This window comes from Salmo salar, chromosome 06, assembly GCF_965601325.2.
Source record: "Salmo salar chromosome 06, fSalSal1, whole genome shotgun sequence".
Classification (NCBI taxonomy): Eukaryota; Metazoa; Chordata; class Actinopteri; order Salmoniformes; family Salmonidae; genus Salmo; species Salmo salar.
The window spans coordinates 71,350,540-71,376,425 of NC_138296.1; the positions used below are offsets into that span (position 1 = coordinate 71,350,540).

General features: G+C 45.1%; 2 protein-coding genes across 2 annotated transcripts; one reads left to right on the forward strand and one right to left on the reverse strand.

The window, feature by feature from the left end:
- Window positions 1–252: 252 nt before the first annotated feature.
- LOC106607944 (clathrin coat assembly protein AP180) lies at window positions 253–22,296 on the forward strand. The gene is made up of 16 exons (XM_082976939.1): window positions 253–260; window positions 358–452; window positions 652–728; window positions 865–879; window positions 2,561–2,653; window positions 10,754–10,927; window positions 11,253–11,327; window positions 11,746–11,820; window positions 13,926–13,991; window positions 18,715–18,834; window positions 19,083–19,107; window positions 19,296–19,362; window positions 20,255–20,308; window positions 20,452–20,532; window positions 20,621–20,729; window positions 20,844–22,296. Exons 6-15 carry the CDS (start codon window positions 10,816–10,818, stop codon window positions 20,708–20,710), a joined length of 765 nt encoding a protein of 254 aa, XP_082833065.1. The 5' UTR covers window positions 253–260; window positions 358–452; window positions 652–728; window positions 865–879; window positions 2,561–2,653; window positions 10,754–10,815; the 3' UTR covers window positions 20,711–20,729; window positions 20,844–22,296.
- Window positions 22,297–22,342: 46 nt separating this feature from the next.
- Window positions 22,343–25,397, reverse strand: LOC106607946 (inactive serine protease 35). The gene is made up of 2 exons (XM_014205460.3): window positions 25,115–25,397; window positions 22,343–24,378 (listed from the first exon to the last, which is right to left on the reverse strand). Exon 2 carries the CDS (start codon window positions 24,357–24,359, stop codon window positions 22,845–22,847), a length of 1,515 nt encoding a protein of 504 aa, XP_014060935.2. The 5' UTR covers window positions 24,360–24,378; window positions 25,115–25,397; the 3' UTR covers window positions 22,343–22,844.
- Window positions 25,398–25,886: the final 489 nt, after the last annotated feature.

Below are 25,886 nucleotides of genomic sequence, written 5' to 3' on the forward strand. Positions count from 1 at the left end.
ATAGTGTTCTGAATACAGTTTTCTGTTATTATCTTTTACTTTAATAGTTATTCTCTCTTTGTTCCTTTCTGTTCATCATTGGGGATCACAGTGAAGGGTGAGCATACACACTTTCTTTGGGGTCTGACAGATGAGTTTATTGTAAAGTCATGAAAATAAGTAATTTCAATGTATATGATTTCAGCTCTGAAAGGTGATATCTAGCTGTGATGAAATTGTCATATTAACTATTCCCTTTCTCTTTCAGGTCTCCAACAAAAGTGAGTGGAAGATTAAACATGATTTTCACCGCCTTTCTGTTTCTGCTCATATGTCAACACATGGATACAAATAGGCATTTCTCTCTCTGTATTCCAGGGGTCCCCTACCAATAACGTGTCCCCGACCTCCACCCCCGCCAAATCTGCAGCCGCCGTGCCCACCATAGCGCCGCCACCTGAAGAAGCCACCGAGTGAGTGTCCACTTCCTCTACCTACCGCAGCATTTACCTCATCTCCTCAGCGATTTCCTCAGTTTTTGCATTTTAGGATTCTATCTGTTCCATTTTTATGTCATAAAATGGTGAATAAGGGAGACTGTATTTTCCCTTTCATCCTCTCTCTCTCTGCCACCATTTCTCCATCTGTCTCCACCCTTCTGTCTCGCTCTAGTTCTCTCTTAGATCTGGACCCTCTCTCCTCCTCTGGTCCGTCAGTAGGAGCCTCAGCAGCCCCTACATCCTGGGGAGGTAGTGTCCCACATCAAAACTTGATACATAGCTTGATTATTAATGAAAACGTAGTTACATTATCTAATTAACAGTCATGTAATTGCATTTTTTCCCCATCACCTTCTCCCATGCTCTTCTGGGGATGCTGCCACAGACCTCCTTGGATCAGGTGAGTGCTATCCCACAGTGTTTCTGGTATTAACCTCTCTAGTGTGTTAACAGTATGTGTCAGTACCTCTAGATCTCCCACTGTGTTGCTCTAGTCTAAGGAAGCAGTCTCTTTCTCTTCCTCTCTTTCTCTCTTTCTCCTTTCTTTCCCTCCCCCGCATTTCCTTATTGGTTTTGGTTCATACGGGGACTTTATGTTTTTGGTTGCTTTGGTTCTAATGGGATGGTTGTTTTTTTGAAATTGGGTTGATTTGGTACCTTCGTTTCTTTTTAATGGTATTTTTTTGGTTGCTTTGGATCCTATGGGGTATTTTGGGTTGATTCATGGGGTTGTTTTGGTACCTTGTTTTGGGGTTGGTTGGTACACCTTTTGGGTACCTGCAGAAATGGGCGAGTCCATGCTTCCTGACTCCACCCTAGCTGTAGAACCCGTCCCCTCTGCCGCTGGTGTAACGTCCACCCCTGCAGCTGCGGAGCCAGGAGTCTCTCTGGCTCCTCCCCCTAGTGCGGCCGCCGCCCCCACCCCCGGCGCGACGAATATGGATCTGCTGGGAGGTTAGTGGGCTTCTGGAGGATTCTCTACAACAGAATCTCTGCTGGACAGCTCAACCCAAACCAACCCGCCACATGCACACAGAACATACAGTGTTCTCTACATGCATATACACACAGTGACACAGATACCCCAAAACAAACACACCATGTTTGCAGAACATGTCAGAACATGTCAGTCAACACGTACATACACATACTGGTATGCATTCTGTACATATACACACAGAGACAAGCATGCTCACACTTGTAGACACACTCAGACATGCTACTCATACATTTTTCACATGCTTCTTTTTGTTTGATAGTCCAAAAGCTTTTCCTCAACTTTAGAGAAAAGCCAATCTATCAATCAGTCACGTTCTTTATTACCGCCTAAGACCGGGTTCCCCAAACTCAGACCTGGGTTCCCCCCTGGGTACATGTTTTGGTTTTTGCCCTAGAACTACACAGCTGATTCAAATAATCTAAACGTGATGATGAGTTGGTTATTTGAATCGGGTGTATAGTGCTAGGGCGAAAACCTTAACATGCTGCCGGGGAGGGGGGGGGGGGCACCTTTAGGTTGTGGGGGGGGCAGGACCGAGTTGGGGAAACCCGGGTCTAAGAGAAATCTTGCTTTGTTACTGGGTTCACTCTGTGCCATGCTTGTCCAGTTATGTAGTGTAAAAGACCTAGTTACTGCTTTATAGTTTAGTTGTAGCTAAAGCCTACCTTCCGTACACTCTGCTGTGCCTCCTGTCTGTATTCTCATTCACCCCTTCACCTGTCAATCACTCATGCCACAGAGTAAATGTTTTGTAACTAATCTAAACTCAATTTGTATATTAATCAAATATATTAAATATTGTATACCTGACATGAAATAAGTATTTAATCTACAGTATAGTACCATACTGTGTATTAAGTACATGCAATACCTTAATAAAGTAAAAGTAGTATTTCTAAACTCTACTCTATCTTTTAAGTGGCTTCTTGACCTTCCTTTTCTGAAGTTCTTTAACTGACTTATTATCTCTGGCTTGTGTTTCTTTTCCCTGTTCTCTCTACTTCTCTCTCTGTCATCTGTGTGTGTGTGTGTGGTGTGTGTGTGTGTGTGTGTGTGTGTGTGTGTGTGTGTTGGCTATCAGATGCATTTTCGACCCCTGTTCCCACATCTGATGCCTCTGCTGAGGGCGGAGCTCCGGCCTCCACGCCAACCCCAGCCGCCGACGCTGCTGCCGGTGGGTTACAGGACATGTGTATATATGTGACTGTGTGGCGTCTGTCTGTGTAAATGACTGTATTTATATTTGTGTAATTGTTCATATGTGTGTGTTTGGCTGTGTTCCAGTGCTCGGTGCATCCATTTGTATATTTGCTTTTGTGTATGGCTAGTGTGTTGATTCCATTGTTGTGGGCGGGTGTAGCTAGTTTCCCTAGAGATGTGATGCTGCTGGTTGTTTTTAGGCATGGCGGATGTTGTTACCATGGAGATTGGTGCTGAAGTTGCTATGAGAACAGTGGTTGACCGATACATGCTAGATTTCGCCTGGGGCTTCCTTTCCTTCGGTAAACTCTATCCCAAAATGCATCTGCAAGCTCCTTGGTTACACTCTGTAAATCTGGTGTGTTATTGGCAGTGGTGGAAAAAGTACTAAATTGTCAAATCAAATCAAATTGTATTTGTCACATGCACCGAATATAACAGGTGTAGATCTACCGTGAAATGCTTACTTACAAGCCCTTAACCAACAATGCAGTTCAAGAAATAGAGTTGAGGAAATATTTACTAAACAAACTAAAGTTTAAAAAAAAGTAACACAACAAAATGACATAACAATAACGAGGCTATATACAGGGTGTACCGGTACCGGGTCAATGTGCGGGGTACAGGTTTGTCGAGGTAATTTGTAAAGTGACTATGCATACATAATAAACAGCCAGTAGCAGCAGTGTAAAAACAAAGGGGCAGGGGGGTTGTCAATGTAAATAATCCGGGTGGCCATTTTATTAATTTGATCAACAGTCTTATGGCTTGGGGGTAGAAGCAGTTAAGGAGCCTTTTGGTCCTAGACTTGGTGATCCAGTATCGCTTGCCATGCGGTTGCAAAACAGTCTATGACTTGGGTGACTGGAGTCTCTGACAATTTTTGGGCTTTCCACGGACACCACCTAGTATATAGGTCTTGGATGTCAGGAAGCTTGGACCCAGTGATGTACTGGGCCGTACGCACTACCCTCTGTAGCGCCTAACGGTCAGATGCCGAGCAGTTGCCATACCAGGCGGTGATGCAAACGGGCAGGATGCTCTCGATGGTGCAGCTGTAGAACGTTTTGAGGATCTGGGGACCCATGCCAAATCTTTTCAGTCTCCTGAGGAGGAAAAGGTGTTGTTGTGCCCTCTTCACAACGGTCTTGGTGTGTTTGGACCATGATAGTTTGTTGGTGATGTGGACACCAAGGAACTTGAAACTCTCGACCCGCTCCACTTCAGCCCCGTAGATGTTAATGGGGGCCTGTTTGGCCCTCCTTTTCCGATAGTCCACAATCAGCTCCTTTGTCTTGCTTACATTGAGGGAGAGGTTGTTGTTCTGGCACCACACTGCCAGGTCTCTGACCTCCTCCCTATAGGCTGTCACATCGTTGTCGGTGATCAGGCCTACCACTGTTGTGTTGCCAGCAAACTTAATGATGGTGTTGGAGTCGTGCTTGTCCACACAGTCGTGGATGAACAGGGAGTACTGGACGGGACTGAGCACGCACCCCTGAGGGGCCCCAGTGTTGAGGATCAGCGTGGCAGATGTGTTGTTGCCTACCCTTACCACCTGAGGGCGGCCAGGATCCAGTTGCAGAGGGAGGTGTTTAGTCCCAGGGTCCTTAGCTTAGTGATGAGCTATGTGGGCACTATGGAGTTGAACGCTGAGCTGTAGTCAATGAACAGCATTCTCACATAGGTGTTCCTTTTGTCCAGCTGGGAAAGGGCAGTGTGGAGTGTGACTGCGTCATCTGTGTATCTGTTGGGGCGATATGCGAATTGTAGTGGGTCTAGGGTTTCAGGCATGATGGTGTTGATGTGAGCCATGACCAGCCTTTCAAAGCACTTCATGGCTACAGACGTGGGTGCTATGGGCGGTAATCATTTAGGCAGGTTACCTTCGCTTTCTTGGGAACAGGGACTATGGTGGTCTGTTTGAAACATGTAAGTATTACTGACTCGGTCAGGGAGAGGTTGAAAATGTCAGTGAAGACATTTGCCAGTTGATCCGCGCATGCTTTGAGTACACGTCCTGGTAATCCGTCTGGTGCCACGGCTTTGTGAATGTTGTCCTGTTTAAAGGTCTTGCTCACATCGGCTATGGAGAGTGTGATCACACAGTCATCCGGAACAGCTGGTGCTCTCATGCATGCTTCAGTGTTGCTTGCCTTGATGCGATCATAAAAGGCATTTAGCTCATCTGGTAGGGTTGTGTCACTGGGCGGCTCACGGCTGGGTTTTCCTTTGTAGTCCATAATATTTTTCAAGCCTTGCCACATCCGACGAGCGTCAGAGCTGGTGTAGTAGGATTCAATCTTAGTGCCTGTTTGATGGTTTGTCTGAGGGCATAGCAGGATTTCTTATATGCGTCCAGATTAGTGTCCCGCTCCTTGAAAGCGGCAGCTCTAGCCTTTAGCTCGGTGCGGATGTTGCCTGTAATCCATGGCTTCTGGTTGCGAAATGTACGTACGGTCACAGTGGGGATGCCGTCGTCAATACACTTATTGATGAAGCTGGTGACTGAGGTGGTATACTCCTCAATGTCATTGGATGAATCCCGGAACATATTCTAGTCTGTGCTAGCAAAACAGTCCTGTAGCGTAGCGTCATCTGACCACTTCCGTGTTGAGGGAGTTACTGGACATTCCTGCTTTAGTTTTTGCTTGTACGCAGGAATCAGGAAGATAGAATTATGGTCAGATTTGCTAAATGGTGGGCGAGGGAGAGCTTTGTACGCATCTCTGTGTGTGAGTAAAGGTGGTCTAGAGTTTTTTTCCCCATCTCTGGTTGCGGATTTAAATTTGCCTGATTAAAGTCCCTGGCCACCTGGGGTGCCACTTCTGGATGAGCATTTTCTTGTTTGCTTATGGCCTTATACATCTCATTGAGTGTCGTCTTAGTGCCAGCATCGGTTTGTGGACGTAAATAAACGGCTACGAATAATATAGATGACAACTCTCTAGGTAGATAGTTTGGTCTACAGCTTATCAATACCTCGAGACTTATTTAATATTAAACATGGCGAACCAGCAGTTATTGACAAACAAACGCACACCCCCGCCTCTCGTCTTACCAGATGTAGCTGCTCTGCCGTGCCGATGCACAGAGAAGCCAGCCAGCTATTTATTATCCGTGTCGTCATTCAGCCACATCTCGGGGAAACACAAGATATTACAGATTTTAATGTCCCGTTGGTAGGATAGTCTTACTCGTAGATCGTCCAGTTTGTTTTCCAATGATTGCACGTTGGTCAATAATACGGAGGGTAGTGGTGGTTTACCTACTCAGCTGCAAATTCGTACAAGGCACCCTGCAAAGCAGTATATCCTTCGCGTTAGACTCATTAAAGAAAAACCTTTGCCAAGAGTGAGGTGAGTAATCGCGGTTCTGATGTCCAGAAGCTCTTTTCGGTCATAAGAAATGGTAGTAGCAACATTATGTACAAAATGAGTTACAACAATGCGAAAAAACTAACTAAATAGCACAGTTGGTTTGGAACCCGTAAAACGGCAGCCATCCCTTCCGGCACCATTCTACTTTTACTTGAGTAAAGGGAAATATACCTTAATAGAAAATGACTCAGGTAAAAGTGAAAGTCACCCAGTAAAATAGTACTTGAGTAAGTCTAAAAGTATTCGGTTTGAAAAATACTTACAGTTGAAGTTGGAAGTTTACATACACTTAGGTTGGAGTCATTAAAACTCATTTTTCAACCACTCCACAAATTTCTTGTAAACAAACTATAGTTTTGGCAAGTCGGTTCGGACATCTACTTTGTGCATGACACAAGTAATTTTTCCAACAATTGTTTACAGACAGATTATTTCACTTATATTTCAATGTATCACAATTCCAGTGGGTAAGAAGTTAACATACACTAAGTTGACTGTGCCTTTAAACAGCTTGTAAATTTCCAGAAAATTATGTAATGGCTTTAGAAGCTTCTGATAGGCTAATTGACATCATTTGAGTCAATTGGAGGTGTACCTGTGGATGTATTTCAAGGCCTACCTTCAACCTCAGTGCCTCTTTGTTTGTCATCATGGGAAAATCAAAAGAAATCAGCCAAGACCCCAGAAAAAAATGGTAGACCTCCACAAGTCTGGTTCATCCTTGGGAGCAATTTCCAAATGCCTGAAGGTACCACGTTCAACTGTACAAACAATAGCAGGCAAGTATAAACACCATGGGACCATGCAGCCATCATACCACTCAGGAAGGAGACGCGTTCTGTCTCCTAGAAATGAACGTACTTTCACGATCGTCGTTGTAATCATACTCAGACCAAGGCGCAGCGTACGTAGAGTTTCATATCTTTATTAAATTAAACTCACAAAAACAATAAAGAGCAACGAACACGTGAAGCTATGGAGTGCTCACAGGCAACTCCACATTAACAAGATCCCACAAAAACCAGTGGGGAAATGGCTGCCTAAATATGATCCCCAATCAGAGACAACGATAAACAGCTGCCTCTGATTGGGAACCATACCAGGCCAACATAGAACTAGACAACCTAGATAGGAACACCCCCCTAGTCACACCCCGACCTAACCAAAATGGAGAATAAAAAAGGCTCTCTATGGTCAGGGCGTGACAGTAGCCCCCTTCCCCAAAGGTGCGGACTCTGGACGCAAAACCTGAAACCAACTGGGGAGGGTAGGGGGGGTTACTAGTGTCGGTGGCGGCTCTGGTGCGGGTCTTTGCCCCCGCCCAGACCACGGGTCCGGCCATGGAGCTGGGTAGAACACTGCCCGGACTGAGCATCGGCGTGGAGAAGGGCCCCGGTCATGGAGCTGGGTTGGACGCTGCACCCGGACTGGGCACCAGCGCCGAGGAAGGCTCCGGCCATGGAGCTGAATTGGCCGCCCTGCCTGGACCAGGCCCCGACACAGAGGAAGGCTCCGGCTTTGGAGCGGAACTGGACACCGTGCCAGGACTGAGCACCGGCGCAGAGGAAGGCTCCGGCCTCGGAGCGGGACTGGACGCCGTGCTTGGACTGAGCACCGGCGCAGAGAAAAGCTCCGGCCCTGGAGCTGGACTGGACGCCGTGCCTGGACTGGGCATCGTCGCAGAGGAAGGCTCCGGCCTCTGGACCGTCGCAGGAGGTTCCAGACTGTGGACCGTCGCAGGAGGTTCCGGACTGTGGACCGTCGCAGGACGCTCTGGACTGGGGAGGCGCACTGGAGGCCTGATGCGTGGGGCCAGTACAGGTTGCACCGGACTGGTGACACGCTCTTCAGGCCAGTGTCGGACTGTGGAGGCGCACTGGAGACCTGGTGCGTAGAACCGGCACAACTTGTACCGGAACAATGACACACTTCGCACGGCGAGCGTTGGGAGCTAGCACAGGACGTACTGGGCTGTGGAAGTGTACATCAGTGCGAGTGCGGGGAGCAGGCACAGGACGTACCAGACTGGGGACATGTACTTCAGGGCGAGTACAAGGAGGAGACACAGGACGTACCGGACTGGGGAGGCGCACTGGAGACCTGATGCGTGGGACCGGCACAGATTTCACCGGACTGGTGACACGCTCCTCCAAACGCCTGCGTTGCCGCATACTCCTCGCCAACTCCATTCTCCGGTATCCCTCCTCGCACTGTTCCATTGACTCCCTGGCGGGCTTTGGCACTCTCCCTGGGTCGACTGATAATCTCTCTACCTCCTCCCAGGTTGTCACTGGTTCACCCCTCGGCTCCGCCAACCACCCCGTGTCCCCCCCCCCCCCCAAAAAAAACCCCGGCGAACCCCGGCGTCGTCACTGTCCTCCCTTCTCTCCTTGCGTCTGCTTCCACAGCAGGCTTTCGTGTCCTGACATGATTTCCTCCCAAGTCCAGGATATTTTCTGCTCGATCTCCTCCAAAGCCCAGGATGCCATCTCCTCCTGGGCACGCTGCTTGGTCCTGTTGTGGTGGGATCTTCCGTCACGGTTGTGTGGAGAGACGGACCAAGGCGCAGCGTGCTCTGAGTTCCACATCATTTTATTTAGTGAAACTTACAAAACAAAAGGAAACAAACAACTAACCGTAACATCAGAGGTGCTACATGCACTAACTCAAAACAAGATCCCCCAAAACCCAGTGGGGAAATGGCTGCTTAAATATGATCCACAATCAGAGACAACGATAAACAGCTGCCTCTGATTGGGAACCATACCAGGCCAACATAGACATAAAACAACCTAGATAACCCACCCTAGTCACACCCCGACCTAACCAGCATAGAGAATAAAAGGCTCTCTATGGTCAGGGCGTGACACGTACTTTGGTGCGAAAAGTGCAAATCAATCCCAGAACAACAGCAAAGGACCTTGTGAAGATGAAACGAGTCCTATATCGACATAACCTGAAAGGCCGCTCAGCAAGGAAGAAGCCACTGCTCCAAAACCGCCATAAAAAAAACAGATTACGGTTTGCAACTGCACATGGGGACAAAGATCGTACTTTTTGGAGAAATGTCCTCTGGTCTGATGAAACAAAAAAGGAACTGTTTGGCCATAATGACCATCGTTATGTTTGGAGGAAAAAGGGGGAGGCTTGCAAGCCGAAGAACACCATCCCATCCATGAAGCAAGGGGGAGGCAGCATCATGTTGTGGGGGTGCTTTGCTGCAGGGGGGACTGGTGCACTTCACAAAATAGATGGGGTCATGAGGAAGGAAAATTATGTGGATATATTGAAGCAACATCTCAAGACATCAGTCAGGAAGTTAAAGCTTGGTCGCAAATGGGTCTTCCAAATTAACAATGCCCCCAAGCATACTTCCAAAGTTGTGGCAAAATGGCTTAAGGACAACAAAGTCAAGGTATTGGAGTGGCCATCACAAAGCCCCGACCTCAATCCTATAGAAAATTTGTGGGCAGAGCTGAAAAAGCGTGTGCGAGCAAGAGGCCTACAAACCTGACTCAGTTACACAAGCTCTGTCAGGAGGAATGGGCCAAAATTCACCCAACTTATTGTGGGAAGCTTGTGGAAGGCTACGTTAAACGTTTGACCCAAGTTAAACAATTTAAAGGCAATGCTACCAAATACTAATTGAGTGTATGTAAACTTCTGACCCACTGGGAATGTGATGAAAGAAATAAAAGCTAAAATAAATAATTTTCTCTACTATTATTCTGACATTTCACATTCTTAAAATAAAGTGGTGATCCTAACTGACCTAAGACATGGAATTTTTACTATGATTAAATGTCAGGAATTGTGAAGAACTGAGTTTAAATGTATTTGGCTAAGGCTAAACTTCCGACTTCAACTGTAAGTATTACAAGTAAATTGAATTCCTAAAATGTACTTAAGTATCAAAAGTAAAAGTATAAACCATTTCAAATTCCTTATTTTAAGCAATCCAGTCGGCACAATGTTCTTTTTTTAAATTATTGACGGATCACCAGAGGCACACTCCAACACTCGGACATAATTTACAAATCAAGCATTTGTGTTTAGTGAGTCCACCAGATCAGAGGAGGTACGGATGACCATGGATGTTCTCTTGATAAGTGTGTGAATCGGACCATTTTCCTGTCAAAATGTAACAAGGACTTTTGGGTGTCAGGGAAAATGTAGGGAGTAAAAATTATATTGTTTTTTCAGGAATGTAGTGAAGTAGAAGTTGATAAAAATATAAATGGTAAAGTACCGATACCCAAAAAACGTATTAAGTATTATTTTAAAATATATTTACTTAAGTACTTTACACCACTGGTTATTGGTATACCAGAGAGTATAATGAGAGAGGATGAATATTACTAATATTGTTTTTTCAAAGATGTTTCCTGCTTCACCTCTTCACAAATCATGCTCTTTTCCTATAATTTTTCATCAGACATGCATATTTTCCAGATTATCTCTTGATCATATACAGTACTTCATCGTTTTTACATTTACTGTGTGTTCCTAAAGAATATGGAGCTGTGAATTCCTAACTGAGCTTGTATCTTCTCCCTCAGAATCTCAGACAAATGCAGCTACTCCTCTTCCCTATTGAACAGAATATAGCTCTTCGTTTTACACTGTGTTGTGGTCATTGTGTAACATCCTCATCTTCTCTTGTCATCCCTTCCCCCTGTTCTCTCCTCCCAAAGACGCCTTTGCCCCCTCTGGTGGTAGCTCAGATGCAGTAGGCCCAGGGCTGGACCTGTTTGCCATGATGCCTATGGAGAACAACTGCTTTAACTCAGTGGCGCCCCCTTCTGCCCCCTCATCCACCATCACAGCACCTATCCCCCCACCACCCCCATCGATAGACCTCTTGAGTGGTAAATGTTTATGCATGTGTGTGTGGTACTTCTTAACCTATGCTTTTGTCCCCTTTCGTCCCTGTCCTCTACTCTGCATCCATGTCCTCCTCTCTTCTGCGTTTTTTCAGTCGACTGCATTTTTCCTGGGTGTCCTTTTCTCTTTGTGAGGCTAACTTGCACATGTTTCTGTTCCTCTGCTACCTTTCAGCTTGGATGCATTCTGCTGCCTCTCTGCTCCTGCATTGCCTTTCAATCACAATTGTTAATCTAATTAATCAGTGTTTGTACTCTGCTGTACTCATCTCTGTGTGTGTGGGGGGGTGGGTGTTTTCTTGCCCTGTAGCTATGTTTGATTCCAGGCCAGATCCAAGCTTCACCAAAGCAGACCTTGCCCCCAGTGTTGACATGTTTGGAGCAGGTACCCAGACTAGCGTCATCTCACTGCTCTCCTCCTTGGTACTCTCCTCCCCTCTCCCTCTTTCCCTTTGCCCTCTTTTCCCCTCTCCTCCATTCTCCATCTTATTTCTCTCCATCGGTTATCTTGTTGTCCTTGATCAGTGAAGAAAAGGAATTGTGAATGATTTCCTCTGGGTCTGCTACAGGCTATTGAGCAGGGCCTCAGCTGCTCTCTCTCTCTCTCTCTCTCTCTCTCTCTCTCTCTCTCCACTCTACTTTGTGTCTCAGTGTGTTTATGTATTATAAATTAAAACCTTGTCTTTCTCAGCATGTGTTTGGAGTGCTGTTTCTATATGTACATTTGTGCATGTGAATTATTGTATTTCAGGGATACTGATTGTGTACCAATCTAATCCTCCTCTACCCTCCCCTTATAACAGATTCCTTCTCCTCCCCTACCCCCCTCTCCTCAGCCCCCCCAATGGACAAGGGGGTGATCATGGACCTGTTTGGGGGTGGGTAACTGTACACCCTCCCCCCACCCCTCACTATGCCCCGTCTTCACGAGTGGCCTTTGTGAAAAAATATCTCTCTTGAGCAAAAAATCCATCATTTTGATTTATTATTTTATTATTTAATTGATTATTTTTATCATGTCATTCACCTTCATCAACATTTCTCATTTGTGATGACCCATAATCCTCTCTAGAGCATATTGAGTTTGTGTTGCTAAGTAAACTCAGCAAAAAAAGAAACGTCCTCTCACTGTCAACTGCGTTTATTTTCAGCAAACTTAACATATGTAAATATGTGTATGAACATAACAAGATTCAACAACTGAGACATAAACTGAACAAGTTCCACAGACATGTGACTAACAGAAATTGAATAATGTGTCCCTGAACAAAGGGGGGGGGGGGGGGGGGCAAAATCAAAAGTAACAGTCGGTATCTGGTGTGGCCACCAGCTGCATTAAGTACTGCAGTGCCTCTCCTCCTCATGGACTGCACCAGATTTGCCAGTTCTTGCTGTGAGATGTTACCCCACTCTTCCACCAAGGTACCTGCAAGTTCCCTGACATTACTGGGGGGAATGGCCCTAGCCCTCAACCGCCGATCCAACAGGTCCCAGACGTGCTCAATCCTGTCTTGCAGGAAATCCCGCACAGAACGAGCAGTATGGCTGGTGGCATTGTCATGCTGGAGGGTCATGTCAGGATGAGCCTGCAGGAAGGGTACCACATGAGGGAGGAGGATGTCTTGCCTGTAACGCAAAGTGTTGTGATTGGTTGCAAAGTCAACAAGCTCAGTCCGATGATGCTGTGACACACTGTCCCAGACTATGACGGACCCTCCACTCCAAATAGATCCCGCTCCAGAGTACAGGCCTCGGTCTAATGCTCATTCCTTCGACAATAAACGCAAATCCGACCATCACCCCTGGTGAGACAAAACCGTGACTCGTCAGTGAAGAGCACTTTTTGCCAGTCCTGTCTGGTCCAGCAACGGTGGGTTTGTGCCCATAGGTGACATTGTTGCCGGTGATGTCTGGTGAGGACCTGCCTTACAAAAGGCCTACAAGCCCTCAGTCCAGCCTCTCTCAGCCTATTGCGGACAGTCTGAGCACTGATGGAGGGATTGTGCGTTCCTGGTGTAACTCAGGCAGTTGTAGTTGCCATCCTGTACCTGTCCCGCAGGTTTGATGTTCGGATGTACCGATCCTGTGCAGGTGTTGTTACACGTGGTCTGCCACTGCAAGGATGATCAGCTGTCCGTCCTGTCTCCCTGTAGCACTGTCTTAGGCGTCTCACAGTACGGACATTGCAACTTATTGCCCTGGCCACATCTGCAGTCCTCATGCCTCCTTGCAGCATGCCTAAGGCACGTTCACACAGATGAGCAGGGACCCTGGGCATCTTTCTTTTGGTGTTTTTCAGAGCCCGCAGAAAGGCCTCTTTTAGTGTCCTAAGTTTTCATAACTGTGACCTTAATTGCCTACTGTCTGTAAATTATTAGTGTCTTAACAACCGTTCCACAGGTGCATGTTCATGGAACAAGCATGGGAAACAGTGTTTAAACCCTTTACAATGAAGATCTGTTTTTTAATTAATTCTACCTTTATTTAACTAGGCAAGTTAATTAAGAACAAATTCTTATTTTCAATGACGGCCTAGGAACAGTCAGTTAACTGCCTTGTTCAGGGACAGAACAACAGATTTTTACCTTGTCAGCTCAGGGATTTGATCTTGTAACCTTTCGGTTACTAGTCCAACACTCTAACCACCAGGCTACCTGCCGCCGCCTCTGTGAAGTTATTTGAATTTTTACGAATTATCTTTGAAAGACAAGGTCCTGCAAAAGGGATGTTTCTTTTTTTGCTGAGTTTAGATGTAGACTTGGCACAGCATATTGGGATCAGATGAGTTTCTATTGGTGTGTACTGTATGTGTGTATACCTGTGTATGTCTACTGTCCTATCTGACAGTGATAACGCTGCTCTATCTGTTTGGTGTTCCTAGTGTGGAGTGGAAGGCTGACTTCTTAACCCTTCTCTGCCCTCATGCTGCACTGCTAATGGCTTGGCCCACCTTGGCCTGGTATGGTTTGGTTTGACCCATCAGACTCCACTGGTGGAGAGACCAAGCCTGCTGCCCCTGCAGCTGCCTCTGGTGCTGAGCTGATGGCAGGTAACGTACCTACCGATGCACGACACACCCACCAGGCATGACCCATTCACATTGTATGCAAGACACATAACAGTAATTATAACCTGGATGGTTCAAAACCTGAATGCTGATTGGCTGAAAGCCGTGTTATATCAGACCGTATGACAAAACATTTATTTTTACTCTTCTAATTCCGTTGGTAACCAGTTTATAATAGCAATAAGGCACCTCGGGGGATAAGGACTGTATCCAGGCACTCCACGTTGAGTCGTGCTTAAAGAACAGACCTTAGCCATGGTATATTGGTCATATACCACATACCCTCGGGCATTATTGCTTAAATATACAGTTGAAGTCAGAAGTTTACATACACCTTGGGCAAATATATTTAAACTCCGTTTTTTACAATTCCTGACATTTAATCCTAGTAAAAATTCCCTGTTTTACGTCAGTTAGGATCACCAGTTTATTTTAAGAATGTGAAATGTCAGAATAATAGTAGAGTGATTTATTTCAGCATTTATTTATTTAATCACATTCCCAGTGGGTCAGAACTTTACATACAATCAATTAGTATTTGGTAGCATTGCCTTTAAATTGTTTAACTTGGGTCAAACATTTTGGGAAGCCTTCCACAAGCTTTCCATAATAAGTTGGGTGAATTTTGGCCCATTCCTCCTCACAGAGCTGATGTAACTGAGTCAGGTTTGTAGGCCTTCTTGCTCACACATCCTTTTTCAGTTCTGCCCACAAATTTTCTATAGAATTGAGGTCAGGGCTTTGTGCTAGCCACTCCAATACCTTGACTTTGTTGTCCTTAAGCCATTTTGCCACAAGTTTGGAAGTATGCTTGGTGTCATTGTCCATTTGGAAGACCCATTTGCGACCAAGCTTTAACTTCCTGACTGATGTCTTGAGATGCTGCTTCAATATTTCCACATAATTTTCCTTCCTCATGAGGCCATCTACACTGTGTGCACAATTATTAGGCAAGTTGTATGTTTGAGGATAAATTTTATTATTTAACAACTACAGCGCTCTCGGTCAATCCAAAATGTTAATAAACCTCAAACCTGAATATTTAAGAAAGTAAAAGTGAGGTTTTGGCTTTCTTTGGAGAATATCTATGTGTGCACAATTATTGGGCAACTATTAGTGTGCAGAATTATTATGCAACTAAATGAAAAATGAAAAGTTCCATCTCACTTGTTTATTTTCATCTGTTAAAGTGAGAATAAAACAAACAACTCAACGTATAAACATTTCTGACATTTCAAAAAAAAATCTGTGACCAATATAGCCACCCTTCTTTTCAATAACAGTCATAAGCCTTCCATCCATGAAGTCTGTCAGTTTCTTGATCTGTTGACCATCAACTTTTTGTGCAGCAGCAACCACAGCCTCCCAGACACTGTTTTCCTTCACCGTAAATCGTCCATCTAAGAAGGGACCACAAGTTCTCAATAGCGTTTAGGTCAGGTGAGGAAGGGGGCCATGTCATTATTCTTTCATCTTTAAGGCCTTTACTGGCTAGCCACGCAGTGGAGTACTTCGATGCATGCGATGGAGCATTGTCCTGCATAAAAATCATGGTCTTCTTGAAAGATGCAGAATTTTTCCTGTACCACTGCTTGAAGAAAGTGTCTTCTAAAAACTGGCAGTAGGTTTGGGAGTTGAGTTTGAGTCCATCTTCAACCCAAAAAGGTCCAACTAGCTCATCTTTAATAATACCGCCACATACCAGTACCCCCACCCCATACCAGTACCCCACCTCTACCTTGCTGGCGTCTGAGTCGAAGTGGAGCTCCGCGTCCGTTACTGATCCAGCCACGGGCCCATCATCTGGTCCGTCAAGAGTCACTCTCATCTCATCAGTCCATAAAACCTTTGAAAAATCTGTCTTCAGATATTTCTTGGCCCAGTCTTGACGTTTCAACTTATGTGTCTTGTTCAGTGGTGGTCGGGTTTCAGCCTTCCTTACCTTGGCCATGTCTCTGAGCACTGAACACCTTGTACTTCTGGGCACTCCAGGTAGGTTGCAGTTCTGGAATATTGCAGTTAATTTCGTCTTTTTTTCTCAACACGGTTCTTGCGACCTTGTTGACTATTTGCAACAAAATGTTTGATGGTTCTGTGATCACGCCCCAATATCTTAGTAATTTCAAGAGTGCTGCATTCCTCTGAAATACTTTTTACAATTTTTGACTTTTCAGAGTCAGTTAAATCTCTTTTTTGGCCCATTTTGCCTGAGGAAAAAACGCTGCCTAATAATTATACACACCTTGATATAGGGTGTTGATCTCCTTAGGCCACACCCTCCCTCATTACACAAATACACATCACCTGATATGCTTAAATCCAATAAGCATTCCAGTTTATACAGCTTGGAGTTGGGAAATATGCATAATAATGATGATATGGTCAAAATACTGACTTGCCTAATAATTGTGCACACAGTGTATTTGTGAAGTGCATCAGTCCCCTTGGCTGATTTCTTTTGATTTTCCCATGATGTCAAGCAAAGAAGCACTGAGCTTGAAGGTAGGCATTGAAATACATCCACAGGTACACCTCCAATTGACTAAAATGATGTCAATTAGCCTATCAGAAGCTTCTAAAGCCATGACATAATTTTCTGGAATTTTCCAAGCTGTTTAAAGGCACAGTCAACTTAGTGTATGTAAACTTCTGACCCACTGGAATTGTGATACATTGAATTATAAGTGAAATAATCTGTCTGTAAACAATTGTTGGAAAAATTACTTGTATCATGCACAAAGTAGATGTCCTAACCGACTTGCCAGAACTATAGTTTGTTAACAAGACATTTGTAGAGTGGTTGAAAAACGAGTTTTAATGACTCCAACCTAAGTGTATGTAAACTTCCGACTTCAACTGTACCACATAATATTTTCCATTGTACTGTAATATGTAACCACATCGCCAAATATATCTGACATTATACAGTTACAGTGGATATATTAAAAGCATATTGTGTGTGTATTTTTGACAATCTAGATATGTTATTTCACATCCATATTTTGTATACAGTGATCATTCCTTGATTTGACTTATTTAATAACACTAGTAACAACAGACAACACACATGTATATGAACATGAGTCTGTCTGAATGAATACATCCTGATTGTATGTAACTTGGTTTTATGGCCATTCCACATGCATACTGCTGTTTTGTATGGTCATTATTGTTCTAGCTTCTGTCCTTAGTTGTCTCTCTCACTCAGTTGATGAGAGAGACAACTAAGTGTGAGACAACTGAGTGTTTTTCACTCAGCCACTTGGTAACCCTGGTAACTGGGTTACCGTGGCAATGTTCCCTGTTTCATGGTCATGGCTGTCACTAGCCTGCATGCTATGTTACTGACGATCTGCAAATACTTCTGCTTAAGGCTTAACTCTTTCTCCTCCATCTCTCTTTCTCTCGCAACATTTGTCATCTAACTCACTCCATTATTTTTCCCTTCACTACTCTCTCCCTTTCTTCTTACCCTTCCATCCTCTCCCTCTCCCTTTTTGTCCTTCTGCACTTTGTCTCTCGCTCTCAATCACTCGCTCTCACACTCTCTATCCTCTCGTTCTCTCTTCTCTCTCTCCACCCTCTCTCCATCTGGCTCTGGGGCTGGCTCATTGCTTGCTTCCTGCACTCTGATTGGGTGAGTGTTCTGGCCCATTGATGTGCTGGTTTCCCACAGTGCATTGCTGCATTGCAGTAGGAGAGCTGCTGCTGTTCTGGTCCCTCTGCTCTGCCAGATGCTTAATATATACAATGTGTGAGATGCTCACATCACAATGCCCATTTAGCTTTGTACTGGCTAGGCTGCAGTGCTTTCTCACTCTAGAGTAGAGGCTGCATCCTAACTGTCACCTAGATACAGAGGGTGATACCCTATCTCAAACAATCTAGCTAATAAGATACTACACTCTTAGAAAAAAGGGTTCCAAAAGGGTTATTCGGCTGTCCCCATAGGGGAACCCTTTTTGGTTCCATGTAGAACCCTCTGTGGAAAGGATTCTACATGGAAACCAAAAGGATTCAACCTGGAACCAAAAATGTTTTTTCAAAGGGTTATTCTATGGGGACAGCCGAAGAAACCTTTTAGGTTGTAGATAACACCACAAGAGTGTAACACTATTGAGTAGTGTTAAGTAAACAAAATATAAATGCTCTTTATTGATATTACATGTACATGGAGAGCATTACTTAAACTGTGTGTGTGTGTGTGTGTGTGTGTGTGTGTGTGTGTGTGTGTGTGTGTGTGTGTGTGTGTGTGTGTGTGTGTGTGTGTGTGTGTGTGTGTGTGTGTGTGTGTGTGTGTGTGTGTGTGTGTGTGTGTGTGTGTGTGTGTGTGAAAGCACAGTACATGTCCTCACAGTCATAGTGAGTGTCAGTACAAGGGCTTGCTATACTCGTCTCTGATCACTGTTGACATGGAGACCGTATCAATATGTTATCATGGTAATCCCACTCGTAAGGAGGACCCCTCCTGTTATGATCTGAGAGGATTATTGTGGCTGTTTGATCTAAACCTGTCTCTCACCCCCTCTCTCTCGCTCTCTCTCTCTCTCACTCTCTCCCTCTCTCTCTCTCTCTCTCTCTCACTCTCCCCTTTCCCTCTCTCTCACCCCTTTCTCTCTCTCCCTTTTCTCTCTCCCCCTCTCCATCCTCTTCTCCCCCCTCCCCATTGCTATCTCTCTCTCCCCCCTCCTCGTGTCTCCTGTAGCGTTTGATGGTCTAGGGGATGTGTTGATGCCTTCTATGACGCCCCAGGCCGGGGCAGCCTCGTCTCCAGTCAAACCTATGGGAGGAGACCTGGACGCCACCATGGCTAGCATGGCTAGCAGTAAGTCTCTGAGCAGACGCAGGACAGTGACCTCTAATTGGCCTGAAGCATTTCAGCATCATGGTGCTGCCCACCTATGCATAGACATGAATTTACATAGTAGTTACATACCGCTGCTAGGTACATTGTCATTAGAGTGGCGGTACATCATGTTACATAGTACTTACAAATGTGATAAGATACTGAACAGACATTATTCTGTGACTGGGAAATATTAATTGTCCAATGTCTTATTTTCTCTCTCTCAGATCTGGGAATGGGGAGCCAAAAACCGTAAGTTTTCCTGTTTTGAGTCTGTGTCTATTTGTGTGTCGAAATGTCACTTAATGCCATGGATTACAATCACATAGCATTTTCCATGTGGTCAATGAGCTTTACATTTTAAAAGGTTGGGAGGCTATAGCTGTCTTTTCTTTCTCATTTTCTTTTGGCTTACTGACTGATTGACATCTCTTCCGCAGGGGGGAGAACACGATGGGAGGCTGGTCAACTCCTCAGGTAGCTCCTCCCAGTTGGGGCGCTCCCATGGTAAATGTTGTCTGGTTCAAATAGCATGGAGTGCAGCGACATGGCAGTGACGGGCATGGAATGGAACCAATTACACGCGCCTTTCCTCTCTGACTCTCCAGGGTGGTCCAATCACAACACTGGGAAAATGGAAATTTGGAGTTTGGCGTTCGGTTTAAAAGGGGTGAACATTTTGTGGGAAAACTAGGGGTTGGATTGGGAATAACCCCTGGAGAGCTCTGGGAGGGCTGATGTTTGTCCCAAACTAAGGAGCTGCTTGGAAAACCACTTCCCGTTTCTTCTCTTATGGTTCTGACCTCGAGCAAACCACATGACCCTTCGCTGACCCCGAAATGCCCTGCTCATCTGCATATATCTTTATTTCCATCCCCATTGGCTTTCTTTAGCAACAGCTCCTCTTCCTAGGGTCCAAATGAAACACACTACAAAACAGTCGCATTTAGATCACTTTAGCTTCATAATTTAATATGCTGCACTTACCATTGCTTCACTTGGCCAAAAAGCTTTCGCTATAGGGTCTATAGTTGCTGTATTACCCCATGGCTTCAGCTGTTAATTTAGCCAAAGCCTCACTACTGATATAAAAATCAGATATTTAGTTGCTGATTAAACTGGTCTGCCTGATCATGTGTTCCTATAATTGACCCTGTGCTCTTCAAATGCTTCTGCTTGAGCAAATCACCTGAACCTGATCTTAGAGGCTAGGTTTTCTATGTGATCTCTCTCTCTCTCTCTCTGTGTTGAATCTCTTTTAATGATGTCTTTGTCTGTGTTGTGTGTGTGTGTCAATGATATGTCTGTGTGTTTGCAGTTGCAGTGTTGTCTTTGTTGTGCCTGTGTTGTATGTAGTGTAGTAACATCCCACCTCCTCTTCCCCCCTCCACACCCCTAGAACGTTCCAATGGGGTCCCCTTCTTTTATGGGGTCTAACCAAGGATTCAGCATGGTAAGACCACCCCGCCCTCGGTCTAGGACCATTAGGAGCACCTAAGATGGCCAATGACCCCATTAGGTGGCCCACGTAGTTTGGTGCCACTGTGAGAGATAGTAGCTGCCATAGCGTCTGACTGTCTCCTCTCTCTGTCTCAGGGTGGCGCGGTCGGGGCTGGAGCTCCCATGATGCCCATGGTTAGGCCAGGCTTTGGAGCCCCTGCAACCCCAGGAGCACCGGTAAGACACACACACACACACACACACACACACACACATACACACACACACACACACCTATTCCATGACACAGTGTTTCCTGTGACAGATGGGATCTCCAGGGATGGCCGGGAGTCCGAGGAGGCCTCCACCCCCCAAGAATGCCCTGGATGACCTCAACATCAAGGACTTCATGTAAACCCCTCTAACCCTTCAAGGTAGGGTTCTCTCTATCACAGTGGCACCAAACTACATACACACAATGCAATGAAAAGAGAGAGTTTCAGAATAACATTGTGGTAATCAACTCTCTCTCTCTCTCTCCACTCCAGAGGTTGTCATTGTGTCTGGAGCTCTATGGATGTGGATGTGTGCACTCCCCGCCTTCCTGTCACGCCCAAGTCCCTTCAGCCAGTCAGCCATCAGCATTACGACCCCTGCCCTCTGACTTCCCCGTAACCCCGCCCTCCCTCTCTGTCTGATGTTTTAGCACAAACCGTGGATGTGAATCCTAAATACAGAAAACAAAAATGTGTATGTCTGTGTGAGTGTACTTCAATGTTATCCTTTACTTAAATTAAGACAAAAAAATGTAACATAAAAAATTCTATTGTATTTTGAATCATTCTGGTACTCCCTGAAAGAGCTGAGTTGGAATGTGTTGTTAACCGTGGACTGTGTTCGGTGTGTGTAAACCTCACTGGCCAATCCCTGCCCTATCCCCTCCCTTGCTGTCCAATCAAATTCTGTACTGAGCTGTGTTGCTGATGTTATTCAACACTTAGTTGTACTTCTCTCCATTCATTGATCCATCCAGCTTCTTATACAGTTCTATGGGTGTATATTGATGAATATTGAAATATGTATCATCACAAATCTGGGTTTACGAGATGATGAATCATATGACAACTTCCATTTTACATTCAATTCATTTTTGTTTTTATTTTGTCTGTTTTTTTTATTGTGTGTTACATGCAAAATTTGTTGACTGTTCAAATTGACATATGCGTTTTTGAACATTTTAAATTATAGATTATACATATATTTCTTTAGTCTTTATTTTGAGAGAAAATGTATCATATATTTTAATTATGTCTATGAATTGTAAGATTGAAAAAAATGCAAGAAGATTCAAAAAAGATCCTTTCCCTTGTACAGTATCTCCCTATCTGTATTTGAAGGCAGTATTGAATGCAAACTCAGTCCCAGTGTTTACTGTTGCACTCCCTATTGGTGTGAAGTGGTACTGCATTTAAGCATGTCAAGTGAAGTTGATCTGGGCTGCATCCAAATACTTTTAAAAATCTAAATATACTTGTCTCCTTTCCTTAACGGCCAATTATCTGAATTGAATCGATAGGTGAAAGGCAGTTGGTGGAAACAATGCAGTCCTTACACCTATCAGTGGTCATGGAGTGAATGAGACAAGGAAATGTTTGTAAACATTATTGGGACACTTCCACAAGGTCATTGTGGTGCAGTGATCAGTACGGTTGTATCGTCCCTGTAGCAACACTCCAGGGGTGTTGCGAACTAATTGGCTGTAAAGTGTTCAGATATACACTGGATGTTCCATGTGTCGTTTTTCTTCCAAAGTGACTATCTTAATGTGTTGAGAAAGAAAAAGATACATAAAACGTATCATATACAATAATGTGGATAACAATGTTTGCTATATATTTGGTTGAAGGCAGTGTTGTTTGGTTCTTGGATGGCATCACTCCTCTCCTCTCCCCCACTTGCATGTGAGTCCCATTGAGATCCAATAAAATTCAAATACACTGATGTCTTCACTGTTGTCATTCATGCTTGATGTTCAGTCCATCACACATTCTTTTGGTATTCAATGGTAGGCTTTAATATAAAGAAATACAGATTATTTTTAACAAGCTAAATGTATATTTAGGAAATACTCAACAAAGACACATTTACATTTAAGCCAGATAGCAAAACTATGAATCATGCAGAGATGATAAAAATAAGCACCAATGGAATTAATCTTAGCCCCCGTATTACGTGCACAATGGGCATTTCTTGGAAGCAACACATAAAGACATATAATACTGAAAAGCCTGTTAGTGTTCGGAGAGCACCATAGAATTTTGAGACCTCAAAATAATTTTTGGGCATTCTGGATAGAAATCTGTTTGATTGACCGGAGCATGAAAATCATCCCATATTCCAAAATCCTATTCCATCTGATCTGTCTGTGCTGGCCGTTTGATAGTTCGTTGACCACCATTTCAGCACTTTGAGGTCTCAGTGAAAAGTGCTAGATGAACATTTGTTTCTTCCTCTGATCAGTCTGACAGATCCAGCAGATCCCTGGCTTCTCAGGCCTTCGCACACATGCTGGGATCCCCATGGATCCAGTGGCAGATCTGAGCGTATTTAGGTGGAGTGATCCTCACCGCCACATTATAATCCCTCTTTTCACCCCGGTCCCCTTCCACCCAGCGGTGCCCTGAGAACACTCCAATCACCTTCCGCTGCCACTTCCTCTTATTGGACCCCTCCACTTCCTGTCTGAGCCGGATGTACACGCCAGCACCTGACGCCCCCTGCTGGGCGTCACAGTGCTGATACAACAGGTCGTCTGACTCCTCCGTCACTGAACAGAATCGATAGACCACCTTTTCTCTCTCTCCCTCTGTTTGTCCTCCCTCTGGCTCATTGTCAAACCCTGAGAAGTGGATGCGACCCAAGGGGAGGGGCTTTGCAGCGGGCGCCACCCCCAGCTCCATGTGCTTCTGTTTGATTGGCCGTTTCAACTCTAGGAGGGCATAGTCATAGTCAGGGGTGACGGCATTAGTGTCATCGTCCCCTGTGTGTATCCAACCCTTGGGGATGTGGATTTGTTTCACGCGTGTCCAGCGGAAGGAGGGCTGCTTTTTAGTTTCTGTGCTGCGTTGTACACGGCTACTTCTGCTACCTCTCGTTCTCTGCCTACCCCCTCCCTCTCTTCTCTCCTTCTCTGTGTTCCCTTCTTCACCTCCCTCTGCTCCGGTCTCCCCATCAACCGCGTTCTGTATCTCCCCCTTTCCCTTCATTCCTCTCCGCCTCCCTCCTCTCCGTCTCTGCTCCTGTCTCGGTCCTTCTTCATTTATCCCATTCCCATCCTCCTCCTCTTCTCCAACCTCTTCCTCTCCTTCCACCTTTCCCACCTTTCCCACCCTTTCCACATCTCCTCCTCTCCTCCCACCTCTCCTCCTCCCCCCCCTCCTCCCCCCACCCCTACCTCGTTTAGATTTTACCTGTAGGACTCCGACTTTCAGCCTGTGGGCCCCCTGCAGGTAGTCCTTCCCGTCGTGGACACAGTGGGCTGCCGTCAAGATGTGTTTGTCAGACACCAGGACCCCGGAACAGCCCGTGGACAGGCGGACCGCCGTGGAGAACGGGTAGTTGGTGGTAAAGTGGCTGTCTGAGATGACAAAGCGCCCATCCAAGCCGTACACCTGACGTTTCCTGCGAGTGTGTGAGGGTGTGCGTGAAGTCGTCTCATTCAGGCCCTGCAGTGTGACATCGGTGTGTGTGCGCGTGCCGTTTTCGTACACCGTCTCGTATCCCAGCATGCTCTCCACCGTGGCCTGGTCGGGAGGGGGGAGAGCGCTCCGACACTCTATCCCACACATCCCCTCCCCTTCCCCATCTGCCCCCCCACCCTTCCCCCCAAATTTGGGAGTCTGCAGATGCACTGTGTGCCTGTCCAGAATCAACGGGACACTCTGCACGGACCAGCCATACTCTTTATCATCATCATCATCATCATCATCGTCACCGTGGCCCCCCCAGACAGGAACACACAGGGGCAGGGCACAGAGCAGCAGACACAGGGGAATGGGGCCCATCACACTGCTCCAACAGGGCCTAAGAAACAGAGGAGAGAGGAGGGAAGAGTGAGCTAAAAGAAAGACATAGGTGACTGGTGTATAAAATGAGGGCTCAGGCCAGCAGAGGGTGCTCTATCCCCAACAGTCATCACAAACTGCTTTAGTGTTATTGAAGGCTTATCTTTGCAATAGCGGTCTCACCGGCAGATGCCGCTGGTAGTGAAGTCCGTTATACGTTTGGAACAGTTATGTGGCATAGGCAACTGGCTTATTCAGACAAGTAGTAGCCTAACTAACGTTGGGCTCCAACAATAGCCCACTTTCACCTGATGATACCATGATTGAAAAATGGAACTAAGGCCATTTTATGTTTGTTTTCCAACTATAAATATTGTCATAGACTTTCGTACACTCAACGAAATCTTTATTATAATGCAGCAAGACTACAAAAGAAACTGCTTGATAAAAGAAGAACATAGGTATGAACCTGACCAGAAATATGATTTTATTAATACGGAAACGATGATGATTTAGTGGAAATACTGTACATAGGCCTATTGCCTATAGTGTGAAGCGTAATGGTGATAAAACATTTTCTCAGAATGGTCATAGTAGTCTAATCACCCATAGAAAATCACAATGCAAAGTAAATAATGCAACTGTAGTCGAAATTGAAGTTGATGATCATTGATTAGTAATGCCTGGCCTGTGTCTATACATTCCTGCCTAACACGTGAACTGATTGAAATGGAGTGTAAACAAAACAATCATACCTGCAAGCATTTGACAAGAAATGCAGAAGTCAGCAAAATGCCTCTTTTAATATATAAATCGGTATTTCATCCAGTCGGGTATGATTCAGTGAGTGAAAGACCGCGTCCCATCATCGCCAGCGCATCAAACAAACGGAACGCAATGGAACGCCGTTCGCGATATCTTCACTGAGATTTGTCCATAATGAAGAAAAAAAGGGAATAACAAAGTGCGGCTCGTTCATGTTACAAGGCAACACCGGGGGAGGTACTGCCTGGTGTTGCGGAAAGCAAGGAGGAGGACTGACTGAAGTTGAATTAAGTTCTTCAGTATGTGAACTGTGGAATTTATGTCCACAACCAGGCAAATGATATAAAACGTGTTATTGTATTTTATACTTTTTTTTGCTCCAGTATACTTATTTGCATTGACCACCTCACACATCTACAGGTGTTTCTTTGTTTTGTTTTATGACAAATTAACTTTCCTCTTTAAAATACACAGTATAGCAATAACAGTACTCACAGTCAAAGATCTAAAAATGTCAGTCTTTAACAGAGAGCTTTGGCTGGTTCATGCTACCATATATATGTCTGCCTTAACATGTAACTTCCTGTGGATGTGTGACTCTCTCTTCCTATGCTGTGTTTGTTTCTATATGGGTCCCATACATGCAACAATGCATGCCATTATAAGGCTTTTAAGGATATAAGAACTGTTTGCTTTTTCCCCTTCTGTGTAAATGGGCAGCCTGGTAGAACTCTTCCATTGGTTGATGAGAACAGGAGGTTG